The sequence below is a fragment of the Amblyraja radiata genome, chromosome 25 (assembly GCF_010909765.2).
Source record: "Amblyraja radiata isolate CabotCenter1 chromosome 25, sAmbRad1.1.pri, whole genome shotgun sequence".
NCBI lineage: Eukaryota > Metazoa > Chordata > Chondrichthyes > Rajiformes > Rajidae > Amblyraja > Amblyraja radiata.
The window spans coordinates 5,813,900-5,836,939 of record NC_045980.1 but is presented as its reverse complement, the minus strand read 5'-3'; the positions used below and the strand labels follow the sequence as shown (position 1 = coordinate 5,836,939).

The 23,040-nt window shown below is 44.0% G+C and overlaps 1 protein-coding gene across 1 annotated transcript in view; it reads left to right on the top strand.

Annotated features, from left to right (window-relative positions):
* Positions 1–23,040, top strand: part of fbxw8 (F-box and WD repeat domain containing 8) — a 182,592-nt gene that overhangs the window by 21,673 nt on the left and 137,879 nt on the right. The window contains exons 2-4 of the mRNA XM_033043117.1: positions 3,214–3,318; positions 3,955–4,119; positions 20,285–20,373. Coding sequence (XP_032899008.1) covers positions 3,214–3,318; positions 3,955–4,119; positions 20,285–20,373 — 359 coding nt within the window. The remainder of the gene's footprint in view (positions 1–3,213; positions 3,319–3,954; positions 4,120–20,284; positions 20,374–23,040) is intronic.

The window sequence follows — 23,040 nt, the reverse complement described above, 5'->3', positions numbered from 1 at the left end:
TACCTCTCTAGACGCGCCTGCGAGTTGGGGGCTATGCATGAGTGGATAGGTTGGGGATGGGGTAAAAGGAGTGAAATAATGATAACATAATATTGAAGGGAGTGGTTAGTGTGTGTGTGGGGGGGTGTGGTTAGTGTTGTGTGTGACGCTCTAGATTGGAGTTACTTCTTGATTCCAACTTTGGTTAAATGCTGCTTTGATGTCAAGGATAGTTGCTGTTGCCTTGAATTTAGCTATATAATAATAATAATAATAATATATCTTTTATTGTCATTGCACGTCAGTGCAACGAGATTTAGTGTGCAGCTCCACTGATGTACAAGAAAGGTAAATAAATACAATACATAAATAAACAAGCTGAATTGATTGACGTGACCATCTGAGGGAGACTGTCCAAAGGGGGTGGGTGGGGGGGCACTCATTAGGGCCGGTTCAGAGCCGCTATAGCTCTTGGTATAAAACTGTTCCTGAGTCTGGAGGTTCGGGCGTAGAAGGCCTTGTAACGTCTGCCGCAGGGAAGTAGTTGAAACAGACCGTGGCAGGGGTGTGATGAGTCCTTATGGATGCTGAGGGCCTTCCTGAGGCACCGCGTGTGGTAGATGCCCTCCAAGGCTGGTAGCTCTGTCCCGATGATCCTCTGCGCTCTGTTGACGATGCGCTGAAGAGCTCTCCTCTCCGCCTCCGTGCAGCTGAGATACCACACAGAGATGCCATACGTTAATATGCTCTCTGTGGTGCAGCGGTAGAACGTTGTCAGCAGCTGTTGGGGCAACTTGGCCCTTGCTTCAAGAAATATGGTGACGAGGTGTTAACTTGAGTGTTCCTAAAGGGACCCAACTTGGGGATTGGTGAGTATAACGTGATACCACTGCTGGTGGCACTTCTGTTTTGGTGATTTCCAAATTCAGCAACAATATGTGCAGCTTTAGATTTCAGTATTTTTAGACTATGAATTCCAACTTTTATCGACATTCTGCTATTGTTGAAATATGTAAACAGTGCCAATGTAAAATATCTATGTAATGAACAAATAGTCTAAACTTGACCACTTCCTGTTTGCACTGTATATTGATTTTAGAAAAAATGCTACCACTTACGGCTGTGATTTTTGGCCATCGTACTCAGAGTCCCCCTCCATCTGTCAGGGCCAGAGGAATTTTCCCATCGATGAAAATTAAAAGACTTATTAATGTTTAAAAAATGTCTCCTGTCAATCACGCCATGAAGGCCATGCCCCTTCTGGTGGGAGGGGGGAGGGACTATAAAACCCGGAAGTGTGGACGTGCCTCAGTCTCAGGGGTGGAAGATTGCAACCTTCACGTGGTCCGCCCTGTTTCGACTAATGCAATCAACTCAGCGTGCACAAACGGAAGATCAAATAGAACAAGTTGTCCAACAAATTTAGGCTGTGCACGCCACATGAAAGAAGAAGAAGAAGCCTCAGTCTCTGCAAGATGGGAGAAGCGAGAGGTCACGACTCTCAGTCTGAGCTGTGAATAACACTGAACACATGTCTACTAAACTGTGAGTGTGGTTTTACTGACCTGTGAGTGCCCTTAATGTGGTTCGAAAATGAAGTTTGAAAATGAAAATGTGGTTTGAAAATGAAGTTTGAAAATGAAAATGTGGTTGGTTTGAAAATGTGGGTGGTTTGAAAATGAAAATGTGGTTGGTTTGAAAATGTGGTTAGTTTGAAAATGTGGTTAGTTCGAAAATGAAAATGTGGTTGGTTTGAAAATGAAAATGTGGTTGGTTTGAAAATGAAAATGTGGTTGGTTTGAAAATGTGGGTGGTTTGAAATAGAAAATGTGGTTTGAAAATGAAGTTTGAAATTGAAAATGGGGTTGGTGTTAAACTGGTTGGTTTGAAAATGTGGTTTGAAAATGAAAATGTGATTTGAAAATCTATATAATGAAAAGTCTAATTTTTACCACTTTGCGCTGTATATTGATTTTAGAAAAAATGAATTAGGCGGCCTTGCACCCTGCTTGAAGTGGTAAGAAACTGCACTTGAGTTTGGTGGTCTTGCACCCCGTTTGAAGTGGTATGAAACTGCACTAGAGTTTGGTGGTCTTGCACCCTGCTTGAAGTGGTATGAAACCGCACTTGAGTTTGGTGGCCTTGCACCCTGTTTGAAGTGGCAGGAAACCGCACTTGAGTTTGGTGGCCTTGCTCCCTGCTTGAAGTGGCAGATAACTGCACTTGAGTTTGGTGGCCTTGCACCCTCCTTGAAGTGGCAGAAACTGCACATGAGTTTGGTTGCCTTGCACCCTGCTTGAAGTGACAGGAAACTGCACTTGAGTTTGCTGGCCTTGCACCCTGCTTGAAGTGGCAGGAAATTGCACTTGTGTTTGGTGGCCTTGCACCCTGTTTGAAGTGGCAGGAAACTGCACTTGAGTTTGGTGGCCTTGCACCCTGCTTGAAGTGGCAGGAACCCTCATGTGAGTTTGGTGGCCTTGCACCCTGCTTGAAGTGGCAGGAAACCACACTTGAGTTTGGTGGCCTTGCACCCTGCTTGAAGTGGCAGGAAACGGCACTTGAGTTTGGTGGCCTTGCACCCTGCTTGAAGTGGCAGGAAACCGCACTTGAGTATGGTATCTTGCACCGTGCTTGAAGTGGCAGGAAACTGCACTTGAGTTTGGTGGCCTTGCACCTTGCTTGAAGTGGCAGAAAACTGCAAATGAATTTGGTGGCCTTGCACCCTGCTTGAAATGGAATTTCTAGGAATAGCCGTGAGTCAACTGCCAGCCCACTAGCCGTGAGTGAGCTGCCAGCACACCAGGCTTGAGTGACTGAGCTGCCATCCCAAAAATCAATTTGGCCCACAATGTCCATATTAACCCTCTGGAAACCAGTCTCTTCAGCCCACAACACCCATTCTAGCGCTCCAGAAAGCCCCCCCCCCCCCCCCCCACCCCACCCCCCACTGGCCACCAATATTGAAATTGGTGCAGAGGTGGAATATTGCGTTGGGGGACGAGCCCTCCCGTGTGAACATGGGACCCAACGGGTACCACTTAGTCTAGTAAATAGATAGATTCAATAGTATGGAATGGTAGGTATGGCAAGAAAGAAGCAGATGCATAAAAATAAAATAATAAGGTTACTACAAGCATAATTAATTTTGACTGGGACATGTATTTCATTTAAATATCTAATGTAATCTATTGCTTTGAAGTGCATTATCTAATCCTGCATGTTCTTCTGTTGCAGAATGAAATAAATGAGATTCCCTTTTTTGATATTGACCTGCCATATGAGCTGGCGCTGAGAATATTTGCGTATCTTGGCAGAACTGAACTTGGAAGATGTGCTCAGGTAAATGTAACAGTTGAATCTCATTATGAAGAAAAGTTAAAGTGCCTTTGTGCTTTTCATCTTGCAATATTTGATTAAAGATCTCAGAAGATCTTTCACTGAATGGAACCTCAATCGAGAAACCTTGAATGTGAATACTGGAGAATTGAAAGAGAGGGTGTAAGCTGAAACAATCTGTAAATTTGGAACGGACTTCATCATAATCATCTTAACTCACCCAGTCCATTCAATTTAAATGCCATGAAAAACTTTTAAATTCAACTAATATCAAGATATCTGCTTACATTGATTTAAAAAAGTGATCAGACTAATGATTACATTAAAGTTGTGGGTTTGATGGAGTTGCAGAACCAATGTTTTCATTCATCTGCATTTTTCATAATGTTAATGAAACCCAGGGAGCAGTGAAATACACCTTATAATGAAGGTATTTAAAAACAATGGCTTCTGAGAAATACATGAATCATTTGGGTTATTTGACACCTTGATTTTTTCTTGAAGTTGTAAGCATAAGTGTGGTTGCTTGCACATTGGGGAGGTAATGGTAATGTTCCTCGGAGTTTGAATTGGATGTTATATCCATAACCACATGGAATATTTAATCTTCATAACCAAAAAAACATATTTGTTTTTCAGGTGAGTAAAACCTGGAGGGTTATTGCTGAGGATGAGGTACTTTGGTATAAACACTGCTTGAAGGAAGGGTACGAAACAAAGGCGGATATTGGTGACTTCATCGGCTGGAAGGCAGTTTTGCGAGATTCCCTGAAGAAGGAACAAACACTGCAGACCAACTGGAAGGTAATCTCATAATTCCTTAAAGTCTTATTAGTTATTATATGAACATAAGCATGAATACATTAAGCAGTCCTTACGAAAGCATTGAAAAATAGTTGTTGTACTTCAATTATCACACAATAAATAAATTGGAAAGCAGCAGACTAATATAGTTCACTTAGATTGTTTTTGGTCCCTTAAATAGCACATCTTTTTGTTAGCAACACGCTTCCACTGCAAGTAAAAGTGAAAAACACATGATCTATTCTAACTGATTTTAGCAGGGGGAATGATGTAAGAATTACAGGTTGCTACAGTATTCTCTGGGTGGTGTAGGTGATGAGGAACAGATAAGAAACACATATTCTGGTTCTTTATCATCATCTGGGCATTTGTAGTGAAAATGTTCATGCGAATTATGCTGAATGTAGACGATCTACTCTGCCAAGGTTTGCACCTGACGCACACTCGTGAAAATTTGCTTCTCTAATTACATTTCCACCATTGACACCTAAGGACTAATGTCTTCAATGAGACTGGTGAGGAGGGGAATGGTGGATGGTTGTTTTTGAGACTGGTGGCCTATGACTAGTGTGCCTCAGGGATTTGTGCTGGACGCATTGCTATTTGTGGTTTGTATCAATGCTGATATGTTTGTAACATGTTGAAAAATTAGCCGCGGCTAGAATGAAGCCGCCATGGAGAGTAGGGAGAGTATGGAGAATTCCCGTGCCGCAGGTGGGTCACCAGGAGGTCTTAGTGGGTTGCCAGGATGTCGAAGGTTTTCGTAGGTTGTAACCGGTGCTGACCGGTGAATTTCATTGGCTCATTGGGGGGGAAAAAAAACGTAAGCAGTAGTTTTCAGAACCAAGGATAATCGACCAGTAATGTTAATGTCCGCCGAGCTTCACAGCCGTGTATCTCTGGTTTCTTAAAAGTTGTCTCCACTCCTTCTTCCCCCCCTCTCCCCTCCCCCTCCCCCCTCCCCCTCCCCCCTCTTGTAAAGGACTTACCGTACACTGCTTTAGCCGTCTTAATTACAGCTCCAACCTTCCTGTTCATCGCGGTGTGTGTCTGTATCACCTTGGCTTTGCACCGTCTGAATTTTACTCAGACAGCACTCCCCCGCTTGCCCTGTCCCTTGCCTGCATAACAGGCTGGTGAAGGAAGCAATGTGCGTGCGTGCGTGTGTGTTCCACTCTGACAGTTGCCGGTTTTTCAGGCGCCTGAAATATCGCATAAGTGGGACATGACCATAAGTTTGCAGATTACACTAAAGTGGGTGGTATCATACATAGCGGAGATGGTTATAAAAAATGACACCACACTATGTTGATCAGTTTGGCAAATGGGCTGAGGAATGGTTAATGGATTTTAACGCAGATAAGATGTTGCATTTTGGGAAGTCAAACCAGGGACTTTCACAGTGAATAGTGGGCCTCTAGCGAATGTTGTAGAGCAGAGGGATTTAGGAATGCAAGTACATGGTTCCTCGAAAGTGGTGTTGCAGGTCGATAAGTTGGTCAGAGGGCTTTAGGCACATTGGCCTTCATCATTCATAGTATTGAGAAAAGAAGTAGGGATAAACACAAAAAGCTGGCGCAACTCAGCGGGACAGGCAGCATCTCTGGAGAGAAGGAATGAGTGACGTTTCGGGTCGAGTTCCTTCTTCACACTCTGAAGATGGGTCTCGACCTGAAACGTCACCCATTCCTTCTCTCCAGAGATGCTGCCTGTCCCGTTGAGTTACTCCTGAAATGTACATTCGAATCCTGAGACTTCTCCTTGTCGGCTTTGTCGGCTTCGGCAGCCGCGGGCTCCAACCAGAAAGCGGCCGTTCCAAGTGGCCCAGCCGCCGAAAGGACTCTCCCGACGCCGGGGCAAGACCACCCGGTGAGAACGGCCAGGGACATCGGGCCTCCATAGAGGCAATTGCGGTGGCCTCAATAGGCCTGACTTTGGGGTGAACATGGGGTGGGGACTGGACATTGTGCCTTCTCCCACAGTGCTATCCACTGTGGGGGGATGATTTTTTTTGTCTAACTGTAGTCTTGTAGGTCTGTGTCCAAGATGGCTGCCGTGAAGGGAGAGTGGACGCTGGCACGAATTGGTTGCCGCTGCTCTCTCTTCACACTGTGTTTTTGATTTTCTGTTTTTGGATTGAATTCTGTTTTTAATTTGTGTCTCTGTGATGTCTTTATTATTTGTTATATTCCGATTATATGTTATTCCGATTAAATGTCTATTATTGTTATGTCTGTATTCTTTCTTTATGTGCTGCACGGAGAGGACGCTGGCGCTGTTTGTTCGCCGCTTCTCCGTTTGCTATTGTCTGTTACTATTGTAAAGCGACTTTGAGTCTTAGAAAAGCGCTATAAAAATAAAATTTATTATTATTATTATTATTCTCCACGATGACATGCTTGCCACAGTCATGCCAGCAACAGCAACTGTGAGCCGTTTCAAGTCAGATCAGGAGTGAAACAGGGATGTGTGATTGCTCCAACACTGTTCACCATCTTCATTGTGACAACCATCCATATCATCCAGGACGACCTACCCACAGGAATCAAAATCGTCTACAGAACAGATGGCAGACTTGTCAACCTTGCCCGTCTCAAGTCCAAAACTAAGACATCTATGAGCTCCCTCATCGAGTTCCAATATGTAGACGACAACTGTGCTGCAGCTCTCTCAGAAAATCATCTGCAACAGATCCTGACCGCCATCAACAGTACATACACGAAACTTGGACTTGCCATCAACTCCAAAAAGACTCAGGTTATCTACCATTCGTCACCAACTGAGACAAATCGGAAAGAACCGTCAATTCAACTTGGTGAAACAACCCTGGAAAATGTGGATCACTTTCCGTACCTTGGAAGTCACCTCTCCTCCAATGTCGACCTTGATGACGAGATCCAACATCGTCTTAAGTGTGCTGGAACAGCTTTTGGACGTCTTCGAACGAGAGTCTTTCAAAATCGTGACATCCGAACAGACACCAAAATATTAGTGTACAAGGCAGTGGTGATTCCAACGCTCCTGTATGCATAGAAACCTGGATACCATACCGACGCCATCTGAAAACACTTGAAAAGTTCCATCAACGATGTCTTCGAAGCAGCCTAAATATAAGTTGGGAAGACAGAAGAACCAACATCAGTGTGCTGAATGAAGCAAAAACATCTAGCATCGAAGTCTTCTATTCCCAGCTTAAAGAAGGCAAACGGAAAAGAGGTGGACAAAAGAAGATATTCAAAGACGCCTTAAAAGCCAGCATGAAGAAATGTGCAATCAACATCGACAATTGGGAAACCAATGCCAAGGACAAGAAATTCTGCCGAACCATCATCCAAGAAGGAACAGCGCCCTTCAAAGCCAAGAGATGCGCAGAATTAGAAGGAAAGAGAAAAAACCGGAAAGAGAGGCAGCACCAACCAAAGCCCGATCTGCCATCTGGAATTACCTATCCTGAATGTCGAAGAACTTTCAAAGCCAAGATTGGACTCATAAGCCACCTGAGAGTCCACAAAAACAACAGAACGTAGACCATCATCCTCGACCTCGAGGGATAGCCACGACCATGATAGGATCATGAGGGGAATAGATAGGGGAGATGGACAGAGTCTTATCTAGAGTAGGGGAATCAAGAACCAGACAACATAGGTTTACATTGAGATTTAGTTTAGTTTAATATCGTCATTTTCACTGAGTGAAAACCTTTTTTGTTGCGTGCTATTCAGTCAGCTGAAAGACTATACATGATTACAATCAAGCCGTCCACAGTATACAGATACAGGATGAAATGCAACAAAATTCAAACTAATTGAACGTTAATTATTTTGGCAGCAAAATTTGGTAGCTGAGATTTCTTTAAATGATTTTTTCTTCCTTTTCTGAAGACACTCACACTTATAGGATAAATAGAATAGAATAGAATGCATTTTATTGTCATTCAAACAGCTTGGTTTGAATGAAATTGCATTTTCTACAGTCTTAACAATTACAAAAAAAAACAAGACCCACACTTAACACACTTTACACAAATATCCATCACAGTGAATCTCCAACACCTCCTCACTGTGATGGAAGGCAAAAGTCTTATCTCTTCCTTTGTTCTTCTCGCGCGATCCAGCAGTCCAACTGCAACGTCGAGGCGTTAACACGCGCCGGGCAATGTTAGGCCCTGCTCCAAGTCATTTCACCCCGCGATATGGCGGGAGAAGTTGCCGTTGTGGGAGCTCCGAAAAGCGGTCTCCCACCAGGGACCTGCGAGCTCCCGATGTTACCATCCACTGGGCATGCGGCCGGAGCCTCCGAAGCTCCGAAGTCGGGTTGCAGCCGCGCGCCACCACAGCTCCTCCCGCTCCAAAGCCCGCCAGCTCCGCGATGGCAGGTCCGCAGGCTCCGCGACTGGAGCCCTCAGGTTGGTTCCGGCCGGAGGCCACCACCGGCTCCACGATGTTAGGCCCAACGACATCGGAGACCCGACAGGGAAAACGGTTGGTCCCCGAACAGGTTTCCCCCACCCCTCACATATACACAGCTAAAAAAAATAATAAAACTAGAATCAAAACATACATTTATCGAGACAAAAATAAAAAAAAGACAGACGGACTGCAGTTGAATTGAATTGAATTGATTTTTATTTGGGACAGTGCATATTAATAAACATTTGCATGTAATATGCAAGATTGTAGCCAGTAGCTAATTTCCATCTTTTGTCCCAACACAAGGTAAACACATTCCAAACAAGGTAAAAACAAAAGACAAAAATAAAAACAAAACAAACAATAAAGTAAAAAAAATAGCAATTAAAGAGTACCATAGGTTATTTTTAATGTAGATTATGATTGTAATTTTGATTTTGCAGTAACCATATATTTAGATGAACCGCTGCCGTTAGGCGCCGCCACACCACAACCATCTACAAAATGAAATATTCTTCAGCTACTCATCCAAATGGCCATTTCAACTTCTATCTATACACATGCAGGGCTCGAAATTAACGGTTGCCCGGGTGCCAATGACCACTCAAAGTGCCGCCGGGCAACCTAAACGGCGAGTCATTTTGCCCGGCTTGGCAACTTGGTTTATACCGAAGATAGACACAAAAAGCTGGAGTAACTCCGTGGGTCCGGCAGCATCTCTGGAGAAAAGGAACGTGACGTTTTGTGTCGGCGACGGTTGTGGGAAAGATGCTAAGTGTGGCGTGACGGAGGGTTGGAGCGAATGACGGGCCCCGCACAGCAGCGGCAGTGGCGGTGGCGGCGACGGCTCCATCTCCTCCTCCCGCACCCCGTCCCGCCCTGCCTGTTAGCGGCAGCTGCTGTCACTCCGCCAACGGCGCTTTCAAAACAGACCCTTGGAGGTGGGAGGTGTCGGTCAGAGGCGGAAGTAGAGTGGGGGTGGGGGGTGATTGGAGGAAGGAGACGTGCCAAAACACTCTCGGCAGCCCTGCACCGCAGCCAGGTCCCAGGTCTCCGGCGCTGCAATCGCTGTCGAACCGCCACTGGGCCATCCCCGCCCCCACCCGAGAGCCTCCACACGCCCGGGGGTGGCCAGAGACGTTGGAAGTCAGACGGGCCCGGTGCCCCCAGGCCCACAGCCAGCGCAAAACCCAGCTCACTCTGCCTGTCCCGCCAGGTTAACCAACAGCCATGTCTGGATTGAGACGGGGCTGTAGGCGAGACAGGCAGCTGAGCTGCATTTAGCGCTGGATTAATCTGAAATTACCGTTCACAGAAGCCTCCGAAGCCTAGCGCATGTGTGTGAGTGTGCGCATGCGCGCGCGGCCGCCAAGATATTCTGTCCGCAGTCCCCTCTATATTTTGGTTGCGATTTCCCTGCCTGACAGGTGTTGTCCGAGGAGCGCTGGCCTTCCTTCCCACCTCCTCTGCCCCTTCCTCTCTCTCTCTCTCATACGCCCCCCTCCACTCCCCTTATCCTGAGACCCCTCCTCTCCATCCCACACTGATCCCCATTCCTGTCTCTATTCAGTCCTCACTGACATCCCCTATGCTCCCCACTCCCCCAGCCCCCCCCCCCCCCCATCTATTCATCCTGCACTGATTGCCCTAGCCACCTCACATTGATTCTCCTGCCACTCCCCATCAATCCTACACTGGTCCCCCAATTCATCCTGTACTGACCCCCCTTCCCATCCATCCTGCACTGTTCACCCCTTCATCCTGCACTGCTCACCCCTTCATCCTGCACTGCTCCCCCCATCCATCCTGCACAGATCCCCCCCATTCAACCCCACTGACATCCCCCGCGCTCTCCCCTCATAATTTTACCTACTCCAACCAACACTCACTAATTCCCCTGCCTCAATCCATCCAATCCACACCGATTGCCTTCTCAAGCTCCCCCCCCCACCACCATCTATCCATCGTGCACTGATTCATACACCTCCCCCCCTCCCTCCCCCTCCCAACCCTATTGTGCTGAAAATGTCTTCAGAGCTAACATTGACTATGTTTGATAATGGAATGCAATCAAATATGTTTTAATTCCCAATGTTATTATTTGTTTTAATCCATAAAGATGGATTAATTAAATTTTGAACATGTGAAACATTAAAACCGCAGTGTTCGATTGTCACCGACACGTTATTACAGAATTCATTTTAATGGCAAATCAATGCTGTTAATATGGAGTATCAGTACTGTAGTTATTTAATGAGCAACATTCACAACTATACGTTGGATTTATCCAGGTTTTACTTCTACAGTCAGTCATATACATCACAAATTTGGTCAGGAGATATTTCAGTTGAAATTTTAACGTTAATTCTGAAGTGGGAATGATGGAAAAAGCGTTTATCACAAAAAAAAATTTAAATGGTGCTTACAAACTGGGTATCTTCATTGCCACATACATCTAATCTGAATGTCTGGTAATGTGGCGTCATGACACTTTTAAATATATTACCAAACATTTGCTGCATTTATGTCCTTTGGCCATCTCTTGTTAGTTAGTGTAATGTCAGATGGGTATAGTCAGTTTTGTCAGCTATTATCATAAAATGCCTTTAGAATATTCCTTGCAACCTGTATATTTTGTTGTGGATAAATTATGTGGGAAGCGAGAGTGTTTCTGTACCAATAGCAATAACGACCCATGCTCTGGCCATGTCATGATCATTTTCGGTCTTTCACAGAAAACATGCTTGCATCAATCTGTAGTGTGCATGGTTAAGCATATATGTTATCAAGGTCCAGGATTTATTGACACAGGTTGATCATACGCTGAATAATCCAATCACATTTTTGTTTGGAAGTGGAAAGAAATAATAAAAATTGCATTAATTGCAATGTGTAAAAAGAGTTGAGATACCGTATTATAATTTTGCTGCATGTCATTGTGGTATATATCATGTCTTGATTGGTGAATATGTTAGTTTGTGACTTTATTTTAAGCAGAAATAATATGTGAATGCTTCATTGAGCATAATTCCGACTGGTAACTACGCACTTCGTCCGAGCACGCGTCATGCAAGCCATCTTAAATGACCACCTAAAATGTCATTTGGCAACCTAAAACGCTGCCAAGGTTGCCTGGCTGGCAACAGGGAAAAAAAGTTAAGCGAGAGCCCTGACATGTTCACAAATTGCTTCAGAGAACTGAGGCCAATTTTACTTCGGAGTCACGCGAGTGACTAGGTGAAGAACCCCGCTAGGACGCATGCGTGTCATATCACTATACGCATTGCAACGAGTCACAGCAGGGGGAACGACGTTCCCCTAAGCGGCAAAATTTGAAAGCCGGGAACAGCAGGTAAGAAGACTCTGCGTTCCAGAATTTGAAAGTCGGGAACAGCAGGTAAGAGACACTGCGTTCCTTCCACTTACCTTTTAGATGGAGACATGGACCAGACCCACGAAGGCTGCGGGAACGCTGACGGGGGAGAACCGCAGAATTGCGGGCAGCCGGCAGCAGCAGCAAACGGCACGCTGATCTCCCGTAATGGGAACAGCTGTGCCCGACTTCGCTCCCGCGCCGGCCCGGCCGGTCGGGAGAGGAGCAGCCACGAGCGACCAGTGCCCGTGTGCATGGGGGTCGGTTTGAGCGGCTGCAGGAGAAATTAAGCAGCCGCGAGCGACCAGTGCCCGTGAGCACCGGGGTCGGTTGGAGCGGCTGCAGCATGCAGAATAAAGAGCAGCCGAGAGCGGCCAGTGCCCGAGAGCATTGGAGCCGGTTGGACCGGCTGCAGGAGCAGTACCCCTTGTGGGGCTGCAGAGTGGAAATACTCCAAAGAGGCAAAGCCACAGTGGGCAACTAACAAGCCCACAGCAGTACTCCTTGTGGGGCGGCACAGAGTTTCTCACTCATCAGAGGGGAACACCGAGAGTCAATCCTGGGCTGGCTGCCGGAACTGGAGTAGGAGCAGCCTCAGGAGTAACGGCTTCAGGAGTAGCCGCGATGGCCAGTGATCATGTGCATTGGAGCCGGTTGGGTGCCCGAGAGCATCGGGACCAGCTGGAGCGGCTGTTGGAGCATGTAAGTGGCAGCTCCATGAGATGGAGACTAGTCACAGAGGGGCAGCTAGTAAGTCCTACAGCAGTACCTCTTCTAGGGCTGCACAGTGTTCTCCCTCATCAGAGGGGAGTATAGGGGGTCAATTTTGGGCTGCACTTGAACAGGAGAGCAGAACATACCCCTAGTACACTTAGGGTGCAGATAACCTATGGGCAAACACTTACCATCAGGGAACTGCAAACCTGAATGTTCCCAGTATCAACCAAAACATGGTAGGGCAGGGAATTGAAACGAAAGAAAGTTCTAAGTCCTAACAGCGGGATGGGATCGGTCGCACTATAAACAGAGACATGACACTAGATCACCAGGATGCACTAGCCTTATATGCTAACCTGGAACCTCCCAACCTCCAATATTAAAATTTGGAGGCATCTTATCTTAACAGGGAAAGAACTTCACATAGAGGGAACTCTGGGGCACATTAAGGAACGTCTTAAAAACTACTTCCTGGGAAATGTGCTACCCTCATCAGACACCGGCACCCCAACGACCACGGAGGATGCCGAAATAGTAACACACCTACTAATAGTAACCAGGGAGGTTGGTGGGAGATAACAGATCCATCTGTATGCATAGAATTATTCTACCGACACTTAAAATTCAGAGTTATAAGGGTATACCTTAGAATTATTCATTCCATTATCCTCCAGTTCAGCATGTGCCGAACTGAATGTTCATGCTTAACGGGTAAGAATCAACTAAAGCACATACTGAACTACAGTGCCCATATATTATAGGAGTTATGGAGGACATCCAACATGTATCACAAGGAAAGAAACATCGTCTGCGGTCCACCGTTAACACAGTTCACATGGCAGTGACTTTGCCGTAAGAAAGGGTACAGCCTTTATGGAAGCTTGCAGGGAACTAAACCATCCATCAGACTGGTAGTAGAATAATTGGCATTAGGGGCTGTGTGACAGCCACATGATATCGGACCTTTACATAATCATAGTACAGAGCGTAACACGCGTCACTCAAGAAATTATGTGGGGTTCATTCTGACAGACGAATGAAGCAACCAACAGAGGCCACTATGGTACAAAAATGGTGGAACATACATTAGGCATTGTTCCTAACCAAACTCAGTTACCCGTCTATGGAACCACATACTGATGGGCCTTGGATTGGGATGCTACTAATTCCATCTCCAGCTGAGGGGGAGATGGAATGCTCAGGAGGCATCACTACTAACGTTGGGCATATATACCTGGGGAAGTGAGAGCTAGTCATGGCTTTAAGTCATATTGTTTTGGGTTATATCACCAGTATGTTAGTCTACAAATTGACAACACCACCGGGGTAGCATATGTCAACCATATGGGTAGAAACATATCGACACCATTTGACTATCTGGCCAACACTATTTGTGAATTGAATTGAATTGAATCCTTTATTGTCAGTCAGACCTTTCGGTCTGAACGAGATGTTGTTGCCTGCAGCCATACATGTAATAATAACAACACACAATAAACACAAACTAACATCCACCACAGTGAGTTCACCAAACACCTCCTCACTGTGATGGAGGCAATAGTCTTAGAGTTACTGTCTCTATTAATCTGGATTAATAGCGTATCCAGATAGAGGTTGGATATCAGCTTCCAACTACCAGGGAAACTGAATTTAGTGGCAGACAACAGGTCTATTATAGACACTAAGTCTAAAAACACTGTATGGATGTTGGATAAAATATGTATTGCTGGAACAGCCGGTATGGAACACCAGATAACGACCTAAGTCTAAAAACACTGTATGGATGTTGGATAAAATATGTATTGCTGAAACAGCCGGTATGGAACACCAGATAACGACCTATTCACATCCATGCTCTTACCAGTTATCAAATTATGTTCTTGGGAGCCAGAACCTGGGGCAGTGGTTCAGATGTATCTTCGCTGATTGGGGGATCCTTTATGCATCCCTCCCTTTGCCTCATCAGTCGGGTATTTAGGAAGAAACTATAGACTCCACGTCTCGAATTTTGATAATACCTGATTGCCCTACGCAACCATGGGTACTGGTGATATCAACTTGGGTCAGAACCATACATCACCATCCATCATAGACCTAACTTACTGGGTCTTCCCGCAACAAGGGGAGTTATCCATGTCACTATTATATATTAACCTATTTATTTAGAGTTGTAAGCACCTCTGCTACACCTGGGACTGACGGACCGAATGCGGAATTATTTCAGCGGGTCACAGACAGTCCACCCAAACATCAGTACTTGGTATCATCTAGTAATGGGAAGTACTGTCACAACAATAATCATCACCCACAGATCTATGAACATCCCGTCTGTTCTGGAATTCCTGGCAAGCCTCCATTACGATGAGAGGCTCAGTCATAGTGCCATCAACTGCGCCAGAAGTGCTCTGTCAACATACCTGTCGAAGGTAGAGAGCGGCATTCTGTTGGGACAAACCCTGGTAAACAAACTCATGAGGGGCATTTTTAAAATTAGTCCCCAAGAACCAGGTACTCCCAAATATGGGATGTGAGCATTGTACTGACCATGTTAAGAAACTGGTCTCCAGCTACAGCTCTGTTCCTACGGAAACTGACAATGAAAACAGTCATGCTGATGGTCCTGGTCACGCCACAAAGGGTCCAGTCACCACAGAAAATAAGGTTGGACAACATGATTAATTCATCTGGAATTTAAGGTTTACATCAGTGTAATAGTCATACAGAACAGACGCCTAAAAAAAACACAAAAAAAAAACAGAATTCAGAGCCTACCCTACAGATGGTCGTCTCTGTATTATAACTCACTTACTATCATACATGAAGTATACTAAGATCATCAGAGGGAAGAAATGTCACTTTAATCAGCTACTAACAACCATTCAAAACAGTGACAGTCCAGACCTTCTCTAGATGGCTAAAACAAGTCCTAAATAGGCTGGAGTGGACACTAGCATTTCAAATCTCACTCCACCAGGGCTGCAGGTACATTGGCAGCAATGAAGTTGGACGTACCAATGGACCTAATCCTCAAGACAGCAGGATGGTCAACGGAGGAATTTTCCAACGACTTTATAACAAACCAGTCATTGAACCTGGAACATTTGCAGAAACAAATTTAAGTTCTGTACTATAATATACCCATAAATAGGGGCAATAATTGGTGTTAATATTTTTACTGTTGGATTTCAATATCGTATTGATGTCTAATGATGTTAACTCTATTCTCCCCAAAAATCAAGGCAGATGTGATGCATGGACTCGTTCCACAGCATGAAATCACAGAGCTTTAAAATCTTCACGTAGTCACTCACGTGACTCCGAAGTAAAATAGTAAGATTAAACGAGAACTTACCAGTTTGAAGTTTGATCTTTATTTTATGAGGAGGAACGTTGAGGGACTACATGCCCTCCGCTCCCACCCTTGATCATAGTCTGAACTGGTATCTGTTGTCTAATCTTACTATGTTTAGTCATTACAGTTATCTGTGATTTCACACCGCTGCTTTGAAGAATGACACGCATGCATCCTAGCGGGATTCTTCACGTATTCCCTCAACGTTCCTCCTCATAAAATAAAGATAAAACTTCAAACTGGTAAGTTCTCATTTAATCTTACTAGTTTGGTGCCTCACAAGTGAACCGGCATAAAATGAACCTGTCTGAAGGTGGTCTGAGGTCTTGTTTGAAAATCATGCGCTGCATTAATTTGTTGTTAAGCTGATCAGATGGGGAAGGCTTTTTCCACTTATGAGTGTTGTGGACAGCATATTTTCTAGTGCGCCATCATTTCTGTAACTATGATGAAGCTGAGTTTATGCAGCTTTCAATCACACAGGTCTTTGACAGTACTTACTATTGTATGAAAATTTGATATAGAATTTATTTTACTAGCTACTTAGTGAGAAGATTAATTTATAATTTGGTATATATGCCACTTAAAAAAAAAAAAATGACTATAATTGTTTTTGAAAACCAAAAACAACCTTCCCTCCAATTCTTCTTTGCATGCTGAACGTCCAGCCTCTTTTTTCTATTTGTAAATGGTGATGGACCTGTGCTTGCAAATTGTTGAAATTGGTGACAGCAGAGTTCAGAAATAGTCTACAATATTTCTCACATCCTATATATTAAAAAAATTATTTAACGTACAGGAAAATATGTTTGGCAGATGACCTCATTAATGCCAGTGCATGTGAGGAGGTTTCATAACTGCTGCTCACTCATGCAACAAAACAAAAACATCTTTTGTTGCTCAGTGAATCAAACTCTTGCGCAAAATATCACATGCATAATATTTACTAAGAATTTCATCTCCACCACCAATTCTGCGCCTGCAACCACCACCCATTGTCACATAGAAACATAGCAAATAGGTGCAGGATTCGGCCCTTCGAGCCAGCACTACCATTCAATATGATCATGGCTGATCATCCAAAATCAGTACCCCGTTCCCACTTTTTCCCTCATATACATTGATTCTGTTAAATCTAGAACTAAATCTAACCAGAGGCGCCCTGAGATTGTGGATAATTGAGTTTTTCATTGCACATTTTATCACTGCCTGCTGTAGTAAATAAGAATAAAAACAGATGAACGCAGTTGGATGCTCAGTAAATTCATTAGAATTCACTCTAATGTTTTTGTTCTGAATTACTGTTGATGGTCTTAATGTTGGGGGTGCCCCATTTGTCCATAAATGTCATTATCATATATTGTTTATGGAAGTTGCAGATTTATATATTGCACTCCATCAGCACTCATTCTTGACCTCACTGCATCAATATACCAGTGAAATGGCCAGTTGCAAGTTTAATTTGGTATAGAAGCTGAACAGTTTGTATACTTGAAATATTGTCTATGTATTTCATAATGGTTTCTTTCCCGTATAAATTGCCCAAGTGATACGTAAATTAGCAGTGCCATGATATTGATTCATATTTTACATTGTTGCATGAATTGCAGGACTTTAGGTATGAAGAGAGATTCAATGTGCTGAAATTGTTTTCCCTGGAGTGAAGACAGTTGAGGGGTGACTTGATAGAAATTATTAAAATAATAAGTACAGATAGTTAGAATCTTTTTTTTAAGTTAAGGTTATCGAAAACAAGTGGGCATAAATTTAAGGTGATGAAAACGAGGTTTACAAAGAATTTGAGGGGAAGGTTTTTTTACACAAAATGGCTGATGATAATAATAATAATAATAAATTTTATTTATGGGCGCCTTACAGAATTTAACAAGAGTAAAAAACATATAATCGGAGTAAAATAAATAATAAAGACATCACCAATACACAAATTAAAGACAGAATTCGATCCAAAGACAAAAAAATCAAAAACACAATGTGAAGAGAGAGCAGCGGCAGCTAAACCGCGCCAGCGTACACTCCCTTCCGACAGCCATCTTGGACACAAACTAAAATAATCACTTACACACAAAAATCATCCCCCCACAATGGTTACGACTGTGGGGGAAGGCACAATGTCCAGTCCCCATCCCCAGTTCTCCCAAAGTCAGGCCTATTGAGGCCTCCGCTATTGCCTCTACGGAGGCCCGATGTTCCTGGCCGTTCTCGCCGGGTGCTGTTGCCCCGGCGTCGGGAGAGTCCTCTCAGCGGCTGGGCCACCTGGAACGGCTGCTTCCTTACCGGAGACCGCGGCTTCCGAAGCCGACAAGGCCGCGCCTGTTTGGAGCTCCCAGGCTCCCGATGTTGAAGTCGGCGCCGCCCGCTCCACTCCGCAGACCCGCAGCCCGGAGGTGTTGAACTCGGCGGTCACAGCTCACCGGAGCTCCAGCGCGTCGATCCAGCGCGTCGATCCAGCGCGGCGACCCAGGCAAGGCATCGCCCACTCCGCTCTGCGATAGTGCTCCAGCGCTGTGCCACCACCCAAGCCGAGGTGCTGGGCGGTCCCTGCCAGGAAACGGCGCTCCACGCCCGCTGGTAGGCCACGAGGACGGGTCGACGGGGCAGCCCGGAGAAAAAGCTGCCTCACCGACCAGGTAGGGACCTAGAAATATAGTTACCCCCTTCCCCCCACATTAAAAAGTCTATTTCTCCCACAAACAAAACACAGGACTCACTAGAACTACAAAAAAAAGTGAATTAAACGGACAGCTGCTGGTTAGCAGCCGTTCCCCAAGATGGCTCCTCCTCCATCCTCCTCTGATGCCTGAGACCCATTGCCAGAGGAGGTGTAGGAATCAGATACTATCACTACATTTAAAATATATACTTCCAGGCACTTGATTAGGCAATGCATAGAAGGATATGGACCAGTGTAGATCGGCAAAAAGGTTAGCATGGATTTGGAGGGCCAAAGGGCCCACTTCTGTGTTGCACAACAACTGACTATTACAGTACTTGTGTAGTTTTAGTTTAGAGATACAGCAAGGAAACAGGCCCGTTGGCCCACCGAGTCCACGCCGACCAGCGACGTTATCCTACACACACTATGACAATTTACAATTATACCAAGCCAATTAGCCTACACACCTGTACATCTTTGCAGTGTGGGAGGCAACTGGAGATTCCAGAGTAGAGCCACGCAGGTCAAGGGAAGAACATACAAACTCCGTACAGACAGCACCTGTAGTCAGGATCGAACCTGGGTCTCTGGTGCAGTAAGGCAGTAACTCATCCGCTGCGCCACTGTGCCGCTCTCACACGATAAATAGAGCACCTATCGGTATAAGAGGATCAAAAATGAATAATGTGGTAATCTTTGCATTTTTTAAATTAGTACAGGAATTTTTGAAGTGTGATTATATTTTCAGGCAATTTCTCTCTTTACAGCAATTTTGTATCCAGACTGGCCAGTTAAATATAAGTAGGAGTTGATAACGAAAGGATGCAAACAGTGAAACTAGCAGACGAGTAGGATGGGGGAGGGACGGAGAGAGAGGAAATGCAAGGGTTATAAAAATGAGTGAGATCAATATTCATACCGCTACAAAGACAAATACACCTAATCCACTCCATTGTTTACCTCCAGAGCGTTACCTAAATAAGCCACCATCACTGCTGAAAACATTATTATGTAGCATTTAACCATAAACATTATTTTTACACTGCCAACCTCCCTTGATTTTCCATGACCAACAAAATGATTTTGACAGCATCAATCTTTCTTATCAGACGTCTGAGATAGTGGTCTATTTAAACAGTATTATGTCAATGATGACAGAAAGGTTTGGATTAGGTTACTGTGTATATTATTTTCTTCTGCCACTATCAGAGGTGGACCTTTTTGTCTCTCTGCCACTACATGCTAATTGTTTTTAGCCTTTTTACCTTCCACCTCTCCTGGACTCTGGAAACATATTAAACATTTTTGTAACATGCCTTCTGCCACAAATGTTTAATGTCAAGTGTTCCAATTTTTCTCTTTACCACAATTTTGTATCCAGACTGGACCATTAAATATAATATCTTGTCAGCATAGTCAAGGCAGTAGATTTTCTTCTTTGGCTGGTGTGCTTGAGGAGACCAAACCACGTTTTTTGCTCTCAGTACTTTTGTATGGATTACATTTGCACACACAAATCCCGTTTTTGGTGACTATTTTAATTTGTTTAAATCTAAAATTTCATGCAAAAGAAAAATGTGTTAAATATGATTCAATTCAAACTTTTTTGATGTTTCATAAGACCTTTTAATTTCCAACAGAATCGTATTGGTGCTGCAAGCCAGTTACATTATGATGTTGGTGGAATATTATGCGATGTTCATTCATGCAATGAAATGGTAGTTTCTGGGTAAGAAAAAATCTATTTGAATGGTGTTGTGGTAGAATTAAAGAATTGCATGTTAAATAGTAACAAACAGTATTCCCTGTAGTAGCTAGCAGGCCAAAATTTAATCGAGGGGTGGGAACCAAATATATTTGATGTTAAAAGTGCTTCTGAATTCTTTGATTTTTAAAAAAGTTTTTTAAGTTGTATGTATGATAAAATGCATGTGATTTATTTTGCATTTTGTTTGTAGTTTATTTTCTATGGTAGATGTTATCGCTGAGTAAATACAATGCTGGTGAATCATCCCTCTTAAAGTACGAAAATTTGAAAATCTTTAACTAATGGGAAATTGAGTTATTGTATCTCTGTTTGTTGTTGCGTGCTCTGTTTATCAGCTTCAGTTTTACATTTAATAATAAGGTCCAATCAGTATTATGAAAGAACTACAGTTACTATTGAAAACTTGTGAAATTATCAATGTACAAATCAAAATATGTTCCTAGATGTTAACAGTGAAACGACAGACAGTCAGATGTTGTTGAATTTTCAATATACTTTATGCAATTTGGCATGCAGATGAAATTGCTTTTTATATTATACTAGGCTAAGTGGTACCCGTTGGGTCCCATGTTCACACGGGAGGCCTGGTCCCCAATGCAATATTCCACCTCTCCACCAATTCCAATATTGGTGGCAAGTGGGGGTGGGGGGGGGGGGGGGGGGGGAGCGCTAGTATGGGTGTTGTGGGTCGAAGGGACTGGTTCCAGAGAGCTAGTATGGACATTGTGGGCCGAATGGATTCTTGGGCTGGCAGCTCAGTCACTCAGGTCTGGTGGGCTGGCAGCTCCGTCACTCAGGCCTGGTGGGCTGGCAGCTCAGTCACTCAGGCCTGGTGGGCTGGCAGCTCAGTCACTCACGCCTGGTGGGCTGGCAGCTCAGCCACTCAGGGCTGGTGGGCTGGCAGATCAGTCACTGAGGGCTGGTGGGCTGGCAGTTCACTCATGGCTATTCCTTGAAATTCCATTTCAAGCAGAGTGCAGGCCACCAAATTCAGTTTCATAGCATTTCAAGCAGAGTGCAGGCCACCAAATTCAGTTTCATAGCATTTCAAGCAGAGTGCAGGCCACCAAATTCAGTTTCATAGCATTTCAAGCAGAGTGCAGGCCACCAAATTCAGTTTCATTGCATTTCAAACAGAGTGCAGGCCACCAAATTCCATTTCATAGCATTTCAAGCAGAGTGCAGGCCACCAAATTCAATTTCATCTCATTTCAAGCAGAGTACAGGCCACCAAATTGCCAAACAACTAATTGCATTGAAGGCATCATTAAAGGCTAACAAATCATTTATTGCAAGTACATTGCAGACTCACAGTTCATTTGATTCATATCTTAGAATCACAGTTCTGGACTCTCCCTCACGATCTTCCAGAATGACTGACTCACAACCAGGCATCCGGGGTTTTATAGTCCTGCCCCCCCCCGGAATTTAACTGTGGTGATTGACAGGTGAGAGGACCAATCAGCTGATCACAAGATTTTTTTAAACATTCATAACTTTTGGATTTTTCATCGATCGGAAAAATCATCAGGGCTGCCTCAGCGGAGGAGGACTGCGAGTAAGATGGCCAAAAATCAGAGCGATGTATGGTAGCATTTTTTCAAAAATCAATATACAGTGCAGACAGGAAGTGGTCAAGATGAGACTTTTAGTTAGATAGATACTTTTAAAAACTCCAATCACTGGAATGTTTTCCCCTTGATATCCATCGACTAAAGTTTTATCAAGGATCCTTTTTGCATCACTCAATCAAATTTTGCTTTGGTGTCAAGGCAGCTACTCAAGCTCTTCCTGGTTTGTTCTGACCAGTGTTGTAATGAGATCAGGATCTGAGTAGTCATAGCAAATTCCAAATTCAGCTTTGGTGAGCAGATTATAGTTAGATAAATGTTGCCTGGTAACTATATTGATGACACTTTCCATTACTTTTTGGTAACCCGGATTGCTCTAGAACATGAGACTTTAGTGCTATAACCAAGAGGTTGTCTGGTCTTACGGTCTTTGTCACATCTAGTGCTTTCAGCTGCCTCTTGATATACAGAGTGAATTGAATTGGCTGAAGTTTGAATAGTAATATTAATGGGACCTCAGGACGAAGCTGGGTTGGATTGCCCATTTGGCAGTTCCTATTGAACATGATTGTGAATAATTGAACTTAGCTTTTGTTTCTCACATGCTGGGCCTCTCCAAGAATGATGATGGGGATGTCCTTGTATCCTCTTCAGATTACAGAGCTTTAATGTGATTGGTTGTGGATTGCTTAATTCTGCTTTTTGCAAGCTGTTTTCGCTCAGCAATCATGCACTAAAATATCAGCCTACATTTTGTGTTTTTAATCTCTGCAGGGGAATTGTACACCCAATCTCTGGTACTATGGCAAGAATATACGATTAATGTTATTGAAATTTTTGTCTTGTATCTATGTTGAAGGGGCCTTTGGATTAATTGAGTTTGATTGCACAATATTTCTCTTGATTAGTTGGGAGATTGGTTCTTAATATTTTATGTGGTATTTGTGCATTAGTAATTAGATATAATCGACCATCATGCAGTGAGGGGAAAAAAGTTGATTACAAAAGTTGAAAAGTTGTTCATTCTAGGTTACATAGGGCCCAGTCGTATGTGAGT